This window comes from Schistocerca americana, chromosome 7 (genome assembly GCF_021461395.2).
Source record: "Schistocerca americana isolate TAMUIC-IGC-003095 chromosome 7, iqSchAmer2.1, whole genome shotgun sequence".
NCBI lineage: Eukaryota > Metazoa > Arthropoda > Insecta > Orthoptera > Acrididae > Schistocerca > Schistocerca americana.
Genome location: NC_060125.1, coordinates 450319530 through 450333154, shown reverse-complemented (window position 1 = coordinate 450333154; position 13625 = coordinate 450319530). Strand labels below are relative to the sequence as shown.

At 40.6% G+C, this 13625-nt stretch overlaps 1 protein-coding gene across 1 annotated transcript in view; it reads right to left on the bottom strand.

The window, feature by feature from the left end:
• LOC124622998 (protein inscuteable homolog) overlaps nt 1-13625 on the bottom strand; it is a 97922-nt gene that overhangs the window by 52450 nt on the left and 31847 nt on the right. The window contains exons 4-5 of the mRNA XM_047148788.1: nt 3839-4075; nt 801-1053 (exon numbers count right to left, since the gene is read on the bottom strand). Of these exons, the coding sequence (XP_047004744.1) occupies nt 801-1053; nt 3839-4075 (490 nt within the window). The remainder of the gene's footprint in view (nt 1-800; nt 1054-3838; nt 4076-13625) is intronic.

Below are 13625 nucleotides of genomic sequence, written 5' to 3'. Positions count from 1 at the left end.
CTGATGTGGATCCCGCACCACACAGCAATACTCCAAAATAGGGCAGACAAGTTGGTGTAAGCTGTCTCTTTAGTAGACCTGTTGCACCTTCCAAGTGTTCTGCCAATGAATCACAGTCTTTGGTTGGCTCTACCCACAACATTATCTATGAGATCGTTCCAATTTAGGATATTTGTACTTGTAATCCCTTAGTATTTAGTTGAATTTACAGCCTTCAGATTGGTGAGACTTACCACGTAATCAAAATTTAGAGGATTTCTTTTAGTACTCATGTGAATAACTTCACACTTTCCTTTATTCGGGGTCAATTGCCACTTTTCACACCATACAGACATCTGACCTAAATCTTTTTGCAATTCATTTTGGTCATCTGATGACTTTACAAGACAGTAAATGACAGGTCATCTGCTAACAATCTAAGATGGCTACTGGGTGAGAGAAGCTGAACATGCTTTTCGGATCAGTTCATTGATACATTAAACGTATTTTTTCCAAAACTTTTCCTCACATGTGGTTTTGTTTGAAGTGCAGACAGTATTCACTGACCTGCTATGTTTTGCATTTCTCAGATACTTAAGTCGTATTTGCAATCTTCAATTTGCTACTTGCACTGATAGCTACTTGTCCATCACTCTATCAAATCAGAAATAGAGAGAGAGAGAGAGAGAGAGAGAGAGAGGGGGGGGGGGGGGGGGTAATAGCAATATAATGTCAATGAATCATAAGCTGTAGTAATTAACTGAATGTTCTCTATGTTTTTCTAAACACAGTTTATCATATTTTCTTCAAATGCTGCTTACCAGTATGTGCTGCTTCAATGTATGATCAAGCAAAGCACTTAGATGATGTTCCAGTTCCATTGTCTTTTCGGCAATCTGGTCAGCATCTAGCTGTGATGCAGCAGCTACACTTCTTAACCTGTCACATGCTGATTCCAGTTGCTGCTCCATGTTGGTATCAGTGGGGGATACCTCCTGGCAGAATTCCAAGATGTGTCCAGACAGGCTCTGCGCTAATGGTCCTACATGCTCCAGACCACCATAATCCAGCTGCCTGAACATTCAAAATCATTAGTTTGTGTAAGTGATTATATGATGAAATACAAAAAATTTAGCATTCTCAGTGTGAAACAGTTTAGACTTCTTCAATGTGTGTTGAGAATGGGAATGCACAGAAGCAGTTCCACATGGAAGAGAGCTGAGATCTATGTTCTTATTTGAAGAAGATGGCATTCATCAATGTTTGTATGTCTCTCATGAAACACTGAATGATGAAAAACATTATATTTAACAAACTGAGGAATGCAAGTGAACATGTGCTTTAAGGTACAAAACATGTAATACACAAACATTTAAATAATGACCATCACAGTTTAACAACAGTGGAAATTCCTGTCTCTCTCTCTCTCTCTCTCTCTCTCTCTCTCTCTCTCTGTGTGTGTGTGTGTGTGTGTGTGTGTAGGACGTAAGTTTGAGAATAGTGAACTCTGACAGACTGCAGTCTATTGTTCTTCACTGCAAGCAACCACAACTTCCACAGCTGCCTGGATCTCTGACAGCACAGTGAAAAGATACCCTTCAGGAAATGGTGCCTTGTTTTATACTGTGTTGTCTGCAGACCCCCTTGGCTGCTTTGTCTCCTTGCTTCATGCACTGGTACCCAGCAGAATGAAAGATATTTTTCTTCCTATTGAAGAAGGATAAGAGTGTCCAATATGTTTCGTTTCATTTTCTTTGCTCAGTGCATTCGTTGCAATACCAATGGAGTAGTAATGGAATTGGAACACACGATTAACATTTTATTCTGAAGATGCCTTATTTGTTCTGATGCCTTCAAGATGGCATGAAGCTCTTCAGCAAATATGGTGTATTGATTTGGATGGTGAATCCTGAAGACACAATAGGGAAAAATGACTGTACAGATAAAGAAGTCCCCTTGCTTTGAATTATCATTGCACATTATTTTAAATTTATGATGTCTGTCTAAAACAGCATAAGATAAAATTTAAATATTAAATTCGAAAAGCTTTCTTACAACACATTGAGTCTAAAAAACTGTTGGGCCTCTTTGGAGCCAAAGCTCCAACCTTGATGTAAAAATCTCATATTTTTGACACCCGTCTAAAAGACCATCCTTCACATATATCCCATAGGGCCCGAGTGCTTGCAGCCAATTACTGTAATTCTTTCCACTGGCGAGCAAGTACCAGTATGGTATGCAATTATATACACTATGTGATCAAAAGTATCCGCACACCTGGCTGAAAGTGACTTACAAGTTCACGGTGTCCTCCATCGGCAATGGCAATGTTGGAATTCAGTGTGGTGTTGGCCCACCCTTAGCCTCGATGAGAGCTTCCACTCTTGCAGTCATACTTTCAATCATGTAATGGAAGGTTTCTTGGGGAATGGCAGCCCATTCTTCACGGAGTGCTGCACTGAGGAGAAGTATCAATGTCGATCGGTGAAGCCTGGCACGAAGCTGGATTTCCAAAACATCCCAAAGGTGTTCTATAGGATTCAGGTCAGGACTCTGTGTAGGACAGTCCATTACAGGGATGTTATTATCCTGTAACCACTCCGCCACAGGCCATGCATTATGAACAGGTGCTTGGTCATGTTGAAAGATGCAATCGCCATCCCCGATTGCTCTTCAACAGTGGAAAGCAAGAAGGTGCCTAAAACATCAATGTAGGCCTGTGCTGTGATAGTGCCACGGAAAATGACAAGGGGTGCAAGCCCCCCCACATGAAAAACACGACCACACCATAACACTACCGCCTTCGAGTTTTACTGTTGGCACTACACACGCTGGCAGATGACGTTCACTGGGCATTCGCCATACCCACACCCTGCCATCAGATAGCTACATTGTGTACCATGATTCATCACTCCACACAACATTTTTCCACTGTTCAATCATCCAATGTTTACGATCCTTACACCAAGCGAGGCGTCGTTTGGCATTTACTGGCGTGATGTGTGGCTTATGAGCAGCAACTCGACCAAGAAATCCAAGTTTTCACAGCTCCCACCTAGCTGTCATACTATTTGCAGTGCGCCGTGATGCAGTTTGGAATTTCTGTGTGATGGTCTGGATAGATGTCTGCCCATTACACATTACGACCCTCTTCAACGTCATCGGTCTCTGTCAGTCAACAGACAAGGTCAGCCTGTACGCTTTTGTGCTGCATGTGTCCCTTCATGTTTCCACTTCACTACCACATTGGTAACAGTGGACCTAGGGATGTATAAGAGGTTGGAAATCACGGATACAGACATATGACAAGCGACACCCAATCACCTGACTACGTTCGAAGTCCGTGAGTTCTGCGGAACACCCAATTCTGCTCTCTCACGATGTCAAATGACTACTGAGGTCACTGATATGGAGTACCTGGCAGTAGGTGGCCGCACAATGCACCTAATATGAAAAACCATGTTCTTGGGAGTGTCTGGATACTTTTGATCACTGTGTATAAATGACCAAAAATTATAAAAAAAAATCTCTGGAAAGTTCTGTGTCGCACCTCTTATTTGGAACACTGAAAAGCTTTGCTTAAGGCTAGTGAGCACTAACCGCCTCAGAAATTAAGGCTCTCCAATCTACAGGTCCTAATGAACTGAACCTTTGCTCACTTAAGGTTTTGAGTTGACAGATTTTTTGTCAAAAGCTAGGCCACAATGTACTCCTCAAAAACTATAGTACTTCAAGAAGAATACTGTAACATTTAATCTCTTAAGTAAAAGAATGAAAATTGGTTTTTTACTACAGGACACCAATATCAAGATGTGCTCAAATTTAATTCTAACATTTATATTTTCGTCTCAGAACTCACCTTCTGAACTTTGAAAGCTCTGTAGAAATAAGTGTTGTTTGTTGCTGTAAGTGGCGAAATTTAGCATGTGAAAGAAGTTCTGCCATATTTTCCACTTTTTTTGTGATTTCCGCTGATAATGACTTGCTCTGCAGTGTTGTTGTGCACTCTGGTTCATATATACCAGCTAAATCTTTCAGCCAACAGTGAACAGCCAAATTTTTATGTGGTTCTGCATTTTCTTCTAGAGATTGACTTCTGGAAAGAAAAATTACATAATAAAGACTCACTTGTGGATAAGTGGTTATCAGATATTCCCAAAAAACTGCAGTACAAGGAGGGTTGGGAGATGGGGTGGGGGGGATACATCATGAAAGTATGCCATTACCAGCATTGGATTGATGTTATACAAGATGTGCAGTAGAGATAGAAAGATAATGGAAACATTACTGAATTTCATTCTGTCATTTGTACCCTATACTCTTCAATTTGAATAAACAGGTATCCAGGAGCAATAATTTCTGACATGGTGCTGTAATGTAACCTGAGCCTTGCCATGCAATATAAATTAACAATGTGTAAGAAAATGTTCACTTCAGCTCCTTCCAGCCTACTCACAAATTAACCTTTAAATTATTTTTCTTTCAACTTTATAAGAATCTGCTTATAAGAAACTCAGCATATCATTCAGCCCAAACAATTCAATGACTCTACAACAGTAAAGTGAACTGAAATAAGTTGGTAACAATTACTGTGCTGTACTGTGAATATCTGGTGCTCCAGCAATTCAACATTGTATGATAATTGGATAACTTCTTGGGCTGCAGCCACAAACTAATCAAACTGCTGAAGCAAAATTTAGGAGTAAAATTTTCCTCTTCTGTAAAATATTATTGCAGTTATGGTGTTCACCAAGATAGAAGTAAATCTAAGTCAATTTTATAGTCTCTAACAGGGAGAGTTTTCACAAGTTATAATTTATGTTTACATTGCCATGTGTCAAAACTTTGTGCTCTACACAGAGGTGCAGCAATTTTTAATGCTGTCATCAAACTTCAGTAATATTAAAAATAGGTTCAGTATTTTAGTTTGTGAAAAGTGCAGGATGGAATCAGGTGCACAACTCTCCAAGGAGGAACAACACTGACAATGATTTGTATGTCAATGACTTCAAAAGAGTAACACTGAGAATCAAATATGGCTTCAACAGTGGATATTTAACTTTTACACACAGTTCATGCTTATGGATCACTCAGAATTTATATCTGTCAGCACCACTCTCCCAAACATTCACAGAATGGCTTAGTCACAGCCTTGGAGTTTAACCCAACTTGAACATCACTTTGTATCGGAGCATGCACTGAAATGAATTTTCTTTAAATGTAAATCAATGCAAAACATTGTTCAAAAATCTGGAGCTTTTCACAATTTTATGCATTATTAGAATGTGAAAAGTAAAATTCATTTGCAAAGCTCCTCATTATAAATATAAAGCAGAAGGGTGACAAAACTGCAAAATTTGAAGAATATTGTACCTGTATTTGAAATAATGCAAACACACTTGAAAGTTGCATGCATTAGCAGTGTGTGGTCATCTGTGAGAGTACACTGCAAAAGAGCAATATTGTGAACTTCCGACAGAGCCTGCCACAGATGACTGCCTACTTAAACCCTGCCACACTATTGATTGCACACATTTGCCTTATCTTATTGTGTTCAGTGTACATTATGGCTATTGCTGTACATGCCACAGTCTAATAAAGTTGTACTAACATTCTCCGTTGTGTTGTTTGTCCAAGTTATAACATACGCGATGACAAGTGTGGGATTGTTCTCTGTGTGGTTTTAAGTCTCTGGTTGGTCCTCTGTTGTGTCTACAATGTTTGACGGTATTGCTGATTAGTTTTTATGCCAGCTGGTTGATCAGCAAGGGGTTCTTACTGAGATGTTGCAGCACCTCAGTCAACAGCAGGATGCGTTTGCCACAGCACAGCGCAATCAAATCCAGGTATTATGAACACTTGCCTCCGTTTTGGCCAGTTTGGAATCTGTCTCAACCTATGTCACCTGCCGCTACCATGGTCGTTTATCTCCGGCTGTTTTCAGCTTATAATGAGTCTGTCGAAGAATGGGAAGCCTATGAAAAATGGTTGTGGTAGCATTTTCATGCATTTGGTTTTACTGATGTTACCTTATGCCGTTCTTTCTATTTTTGTCTTGGTTATCACCTTGCACGTATCAATTCCTTTGCCAAGTGGCCGCCACACAGGATCTGTCTTCACTCTCTTTTGAGAACATGTGTGACCTCCCTTCGAAATACTACTGTAAACAGACGCACGTCATTGCTCCTCGAGTTGAGCCCTATTGGTCTCGCAAGAAATGATGTACATAAGGAGTCGTATGCCAACCAAATAGTCTGTGGTGCAATCATTCGGATGGCCACTGATCACGAGGTTTGTGAGCGAGCCCTTCAATGTGAAAACCCCACCCTCTCCAACATTCTGACTATTGCACGATCATTTGAGTTTTTTAGGGCTGTGGGTACTCAAATTGAATTGTGGTGTGAGGTTGTAGAAGTTCAACCTGCTTCCCCCACCATTTTCGGGATGGTTCGCAGGGGAATTATATGGTGGCAGCAGTCTGTGTGCGAGCAAAACATCATAGCAGCTGGCCTACCTCAGTACGGCAGCCACAGCTGCATTTACAGTACAAGCCCGGTAATGGATAACAACCCAAGAGCTCGACGCTTCCCTCTTGTATGTCGTGTTTTGTCACTCTTGATAGGTCAGATAGTCCTATGCAGTGGGCCATTTGCCACCAGTGCAATGACAGTGCTCCTGTTTGTAATGCGAAATTCAAAAGCCTATGGTGGATACTAACATGGATGCAATTGTGTATCAGCAATCTCTGTTGCATCCAATAAGCTTTTTATTGATGTCAAGGTTTATCAGAAGGTTTTACACAAGCAAGGTGACACTGGTGCTGCCGTGTCATTACTCAGCCAGCAAACATACATGGACTTGGGTTCTCCCCCTTCAGCAACAGCGTCAAGTACATTAGTCACCTACAATAAATGAAGCATTCTGATTTTATGTAGTTTCTTGGCCCCAGTCACACACAAATCTGTGGTTCATCAACTTCCTTTTCTGGTGGTGAAAAATGCACACACTGAAAATTTGTTTGATTTGGATGCCTTTAACCTTTTCCGGTTAACTATTTCCAATGAAGTCTCTGATAAAGTGTCTTAAACACAACTCGTCTCTTTATGCTCTGAATTTTCTGCCCTGTTTTCTGTGAGTTAGGACTGTACCAATAATTTCAAAGCCCAAATTACCATGAAACTTTTGGCCAGACTCAATTTCTTTCAGGCTTAACAAGCTCCAATGGCACTCCGTGACCAAGTCAGGGCGGAGATCAATTGCCTCACTGCCTCCGGGGCTGTCCAACCGAATGTATCCAGCAAATAGCCTGTCCCCTTAGTCATTGTTAAGAAGTCATCAGGATGGTTACACATTTGCAGCAATTTCAGAGTTTCTGTCAATGCTCAGTCTTTCATTTACACATATCCCTTGCTGCACTCTGATGAACTTTTTGCTAAGCTCGCTGGTGGTCAGTATTTTTCCACGAACAACCACTCTGATGCGTATTTGCAGCTTCCCATTGATATGGACTCTCAATAGCTCTTGGCCATTAGCACACCTTTTGGCTTGTATCAATGCTTCTGGTTACCATTTGGTGTGGCCAGTGCCCTGGCATTTTTTCAACGGTTTCTCGAACAACTCACCTGGTCTGTGCGTGGCTGTGCCAACTATCTTGATGACACTGTGGCCTCCAGCTGCACCACTGCTGAACATCTCAGGAACTTATATATGCTCTTTTTGGTGTTACAGGCTGCTGGATTAAAAAGCAATTTGGAAAAGTGCTGCTTCTTTCAGCCTTCCATTGTTTATCTTGAGTGTGAGGTATCTAGTGCCGGCATCAAATCCCTTCAACAGAAAGTCTCTGCCATTATGGGTCTTCCGTATCCTACATTAGTCAATGAGCTCCAGGTTTTTTCTAGATAAGTTCGCTTATTATTAGAGACCAAATTATATGCATTTGCATGTTGAATATACTTTTGCATATTTGGCTCCTTTTCACCAGTCATTGCATATTTTAGCTAAAAACTAGTGACGATGCATATTTTCATTCTATGTTTATAATATTTTAAAAATTTAGATGGGCAGTTTCTAGCTCAATCTAGATTTGATGTCTCAAAGATTGACCACGACGTAGAATTGCATGCAATTGCTAACCGAGAGGCCACTGCCTAGCAAAATCATTACAAAAGAGGAACAGGAACAGGCAGACAGAGTCAATGCTCCTGCGCACCTACCCCTGGGCCCCTCCACTGTCATACTATATGCATCAGCAACAATTACATTAAACTACACAAGCTTTTAGTTGCACGTCCATTGCTTCAGTTTAGCTTTCTATCTACTTCCACACAGTCAAACGTGTTTACAATGTGTACCGTGTAACACGTTCTGCGCCATGCCGCCCAAAAAAGAAAACGTCATTTCGTGGATAGCTGACCATCCTGGAACATTTACATATGACGGAACTGTTTTATATTATTGAGTTTGCGAGAAAAACATTCCGTGCAAAAAGAAGTTTCAAATTGACCAGCAAGACAAGACAAGTCTTCATATTGCAGGAATGCAGAAGAAAGTACCACAACAACAACTTCTGACAACAGCAAGTTTGCAGTACCAGGGATTTGTCCACAAATAACCAAAAAAGTCAGTTTAACATGGACCTATGTGAAGCATTTATTGCAAGCAATATTCCTCTTCACAAACTTACAAATCCTATCCTCAAAGGTTTCCTGTGCAAATATTACTTAAATCAGAATTTACCAGACGAATCAACATTGCGTAAAAATAACATACCGACAGTTTTCGTAAATGTTCTGGAAGAAATATGCAATGAACTCAAGGAGAGCATTATCCGGATTTCTGCTGACGAAACCACAGACACTTGTGGCCATTACATTGCAAATTTAATTGTTGGTGCTTTAAAAGAGGAGCCTACTTCTTCCTATTCAGCGGCCTACAAATAGCTCGAAAAAATAAATCATTCTACCAACATCAGATTTGTGAATGAGTGTATTAGAAAAATATTTCCAGAATCTTCTGCAGATGAAAGGCTGTGTGTTTATTTCAGATGCTGCTCCCTATACCATCAAAGCAGGAAAAGGCCTCAGAGTATTTTATCCCAATTTGATTCATGTGATGTGTTTTGCTCATGGAGTACATCGCCTAGCTGAAGGAGCTCATTCCACATTTGTGAATTTGAATAAACTGATTTCACCCACAAAGACAGTGTTTCTAAAGGCTCCAGTTCACATCAAGACCTACAAAGAGAAACTAGCAAATGTGCCTTTACCTCCTGAACCAGTGGTAACTCATTGGGGTATGTGGGTCGATGCTGTGTTGTTCTACAATGAACATTTCATGGCCATTGGAGGTGTTAAACAACTTCGTTAGTGCAGAGGCTTTGGCAGTTTGACAGTGCAAGGAAGCAAAGACATTGCTGTGATTAGCACTCACTTTTCCCATATACCTGCAAGTATTAAAAGGCTTCAAACTCAAGGTTTGGTGTTGAATGAGCCTATTCAGTTGTTGTTGTGGTGGTCTTCAGTCCTGAGACTGGTTTGATGCAGCCCTCCATGCTACTCTATCCTGTGCAAGCTTCTTCATCTCCCAGTACCTACTGCAGCCTACATCCTTCTGAATCTGCTTAGTGTATTCATCTCTTGGTCTCCCCCTACGATTTTTACCCTCCACGCTGCCCTCCAATACTAAATTGGTGATCCCTCGATGCCTCAGAACATATCCTACCGACCGATCCCTTCTTCTCATGAAGTTGTGACAAACTCCTCTTCTCCCCAATTCTATTCACTACCTCCTCATTAGTTATGTGATCTACCCATCTTATCTTCAGCATTCTTCTGTAGCACCACTATTCGGAAGATATTTTAAGAAACGACTTCCTCACATTTAAATCTATACTCGATGTTAACAAATTTCTCTTCTTCAGAAGTGCTTTCCTTGCCACTGACAGTCTACATTTTATATCCTCTCTATTTCGACCATCATCAGTTATTTTGCTCCCCAAATAGCAAAACTCCTTTACTACTTTAAGCATCTATTTCCTAATCTAATTCCCTCAGCATCACCTGACTTAATTCGACTACATTCCATTATCCTTGTTTTGCTTTTGTTGATGTTCATCTTCTACCCTCCTTTCAAGACACTGTCCATTCCGTTCAACTGCTCTACCAGGTCCTTTGCTGTCTCTGACAGAATTACAATGGCATCGGCAAACCTCAAAGTTTTAATTTCTTCTCCATGGATTTTAATTCCTACTCCAAACTTTTCTTTTGTTTCCTTTACTGCTTGCTCAATATACAGATTGAATAACATCGGAGATACGCTACAACCCTGTCTCACTCCCTTCCCAAACACTGCTTCCTTTTCATGTCCCTCGACTCTTGTAACTGCCATCTGGTTTCTGTACAAATTGTAAAAAGCCTTTCGCTCCCTGTATTTTACCCCTGCCACCTTCAGAATTTGAAAGAGTAATCCAGTCAACATTGTCAAAAGCTTTCTCTAAGTCTACAAATGCTAGAAACATAGGTTTGCCTTTCCTTAATCTATCTTCTAAGATAAGTTGTAGGGTCATTATTGCCTCACGTGTTCCAATATTTCTACGGAATCCAAACTGATCTTCCCCGAGGTCAGTTTCTACCAATTTTTCCATTTGTCTGTAAAGAATTCGCATCAGTATTTTGCAGCTGTGACTTATTAAACTAATAGTTCGGTAATTTTCACATCTGTCAACACCTGCTTTCTTTGGGATTGGAATTATTATTCTTCTTGAAGTCTGAGGGAATTTCACCTGTCTCATACATCTTGCTCACCAGATGGTAGAGTTTCGTCAGGACTGGCTCTCCCAAGGCTGCTAGTAGTTCTAATGGAATGTTGTCTACTCCTGGGGCCTTGTTTCGACTCAGGTCTTTCAGTGCTCTGTCAAGCTCTTCACGCAGTATTATATCTCCCATTGCATCTTCATCTACATTCTCTTCCATTTCCATAATATTGTCCTGAAGTACATCGCCCTTGTATAAACCCTCTATATACTCCTTCCATCTTTCTGGTTTCCCTTCTTTGCTTAGAACTTGGTTTCCATCTGAACTCTTGATATTCATGCAAGTGCTTCTCTTTTCTCCAAAGGTCTCTTTAATTTTCCTGTAGGCAGTATCTATCTTACCCCTACTGAGATAAGCCTCTACATCCTTACATTTGTCCTCTAGCCATCCCTGCTTAGCCATTTTGAACTTCCTGTCGATCTCATTTTTGAGACGTTTGTATTCCTTTTTGCCTGCTTCATTTACTGCATTTTTATATTTTCTCCTTTGCATTTTTATGTTTTCTCCTTTCATCAATTAAATTCAATATTTCTTCTGTTACCCAAGGGTTTCTACTAGCCCTCGTCTTTTTACCTTTTTGATCCTCTCCTGCCTTCACTATTTCATCCCCCAAAGCTACCCATTCTTCTTCTACTGTATTTCCTTCCCCCATTCTGTGCAATGGTTAGACACTGGACTCGCATTCGGGAGGACGACGGTTCAATCCCGCGTCCGGCCATCCTGATTTAGGTTTTCCGTGATTTCCCTAAATCACTCCAGGCAAATGCCAGGATGGTTCCTTTCAAAGGGCACGGCCGACTTCCTTCCCCGTCCTTCCCTAATCCAATGAGACCGATGACCTCGCTGTCTGGTCTCCTTCCCCGAAACAACCAACCAACCTTCCCCCATTCTGTCAATTGTTCCCTTATGCTCTCCCTGAAACTCTGCACAACCTGCTTCTTTCAGTTTATCCAGATTCCATCTCCTTAAATTCCCACCTTTTTGCAGTTTCTTCAGTTTTAATCTACAGTTCATAACCAATAGATTGTGGTCAGAGTCCACATCTGCCCCTATTCAGTTAATGAATAAAATTATTCTAATGAACTCTTCATTGCCGGAGCTATTTCCAAGAAAACTTAAAGAAAAGTTTGAAAATGTTTTAAACAATAACACAGGCTTTGAACCTTTGTGCCAAATTGATAGTTTTATTAAGAATAAGTGCCAACATAGAATACTGCCCAGTTACCTCAGTTGATGTAGAACGGTCCTTTTCTGCTAATAAAAATGTTTTGAGTGATTGAAAACACAATCTTCCTACTGAACATTTGGAACAGTACTTGGTCGCTTGTGTTTACAATAGTAGAAACAATGTAAAATAAACTGTAAATGATGCTTTGGTACAATAGCATTAATTAGAAGTTAACGCTGTTCAAAAAAATTCATGATTATACTTTTTTTTTTTTTTTTTTTTTTTTAAATAAAATATTATGGAGTTTTTGAGCATGCCCCTCTGCATGTGATATCTCGAAGTTGGTCCTGTACATATTGATTGTTTTGCTGCGACTCACTCACATCGTATCCGCTTGTTACCGACAATAGCAAAGAAGGAACAATTCTTGAAACACGGAATGCGTCCCCATTTTGCAAATTTTTAGAAAATAATCCCTGAAAGTCCCCCTTCCTAACTTCTACCAAAAAATATTCAGAAAAAGATATTGGCATTCTAAATATACAGATTTTACACGCAGCTGGTGCTCTTCCTCATAATTGATGTCCATAGGTTCGACTTTGAGAAAAAATGCATGCAGTAACAACCATGTTTTTATATTATTTTATATTGCATATTTCGGCACTTTTCATGCATAGTTTAAGATTTTTATGATGCATATAATCCAGTCTCTACTTATTATCATCAGTTTTTGCCTGGGGCAGCACCGGTTGTACAATCTTTCCATGCTTTGCTCCATAAGTGGGCGTCTTTCTACTTGTTGCAGGTGTGTGTGAAACGGCGTTTTCCAAATTGAAGTCTATGTTAAAATCTCCACCTTGCCTAATAACCTACCAACCGGGTCAACATTTAGTGTTAGCAGCAGATGCTTCCCAGCATGGGCTGTGTGCGATGTTAGCTCATAAATATTCTGATGGCTCCAAGCGGCCTACTGCATACATGTCTAAGACTTTTAATTTGGCTCAAACTAGATATTCAAAAATAGAGGAAGAAGCCCTCGCCATTGTTTACACCTTAAAGAAGTTTAATGTTTTCCTTTATGGTGTCAAATGCCTCAGCATCATTGCCAGAAAAAGCAAAACATTGCCTTCAACATTGGGTGCTGTTCCTCTCTTGGTACATCTACGAGATTCACTTCTTCCCCACAGCTAAACATGCAATTGCTGATGCATTCTCCCATCTTCCAGTCGGTCCAGACCCAGTTTTTGATCAGGAGGAGTTACTCTGTTTTCCACATTCATGAATGAGCTCAACAAACTGTCAATGGCTTTCCAATCACCAGGACTTGGGTTGCACAGGCTAGCGCTACCAATCTGATTTACAGAAACAATACATTTCATACAACATGGCTGGTCTGAGGTACCCCCATTGTGGGTATTCGACCCCCTCCATAACCACTGTGTGTTTCGGCAATGTTTCTGTGTCATTGATGGTGTTCTACTCCTTGATACAGACCATTTAGCTTCTCGTGCTGTGATTCCCTTGCCTCTCCATTTGGAGCTCTTGCAACTGCTGTAGTCTGATAACTGGGGGATGTCAAGCATCAAGGTATTAGCCCACCTGGTTTGGATGGCAACGTCACTTGTTTGGTTATAGCATGTTCTCGATGCACTGCCCAGCAAGCTGCT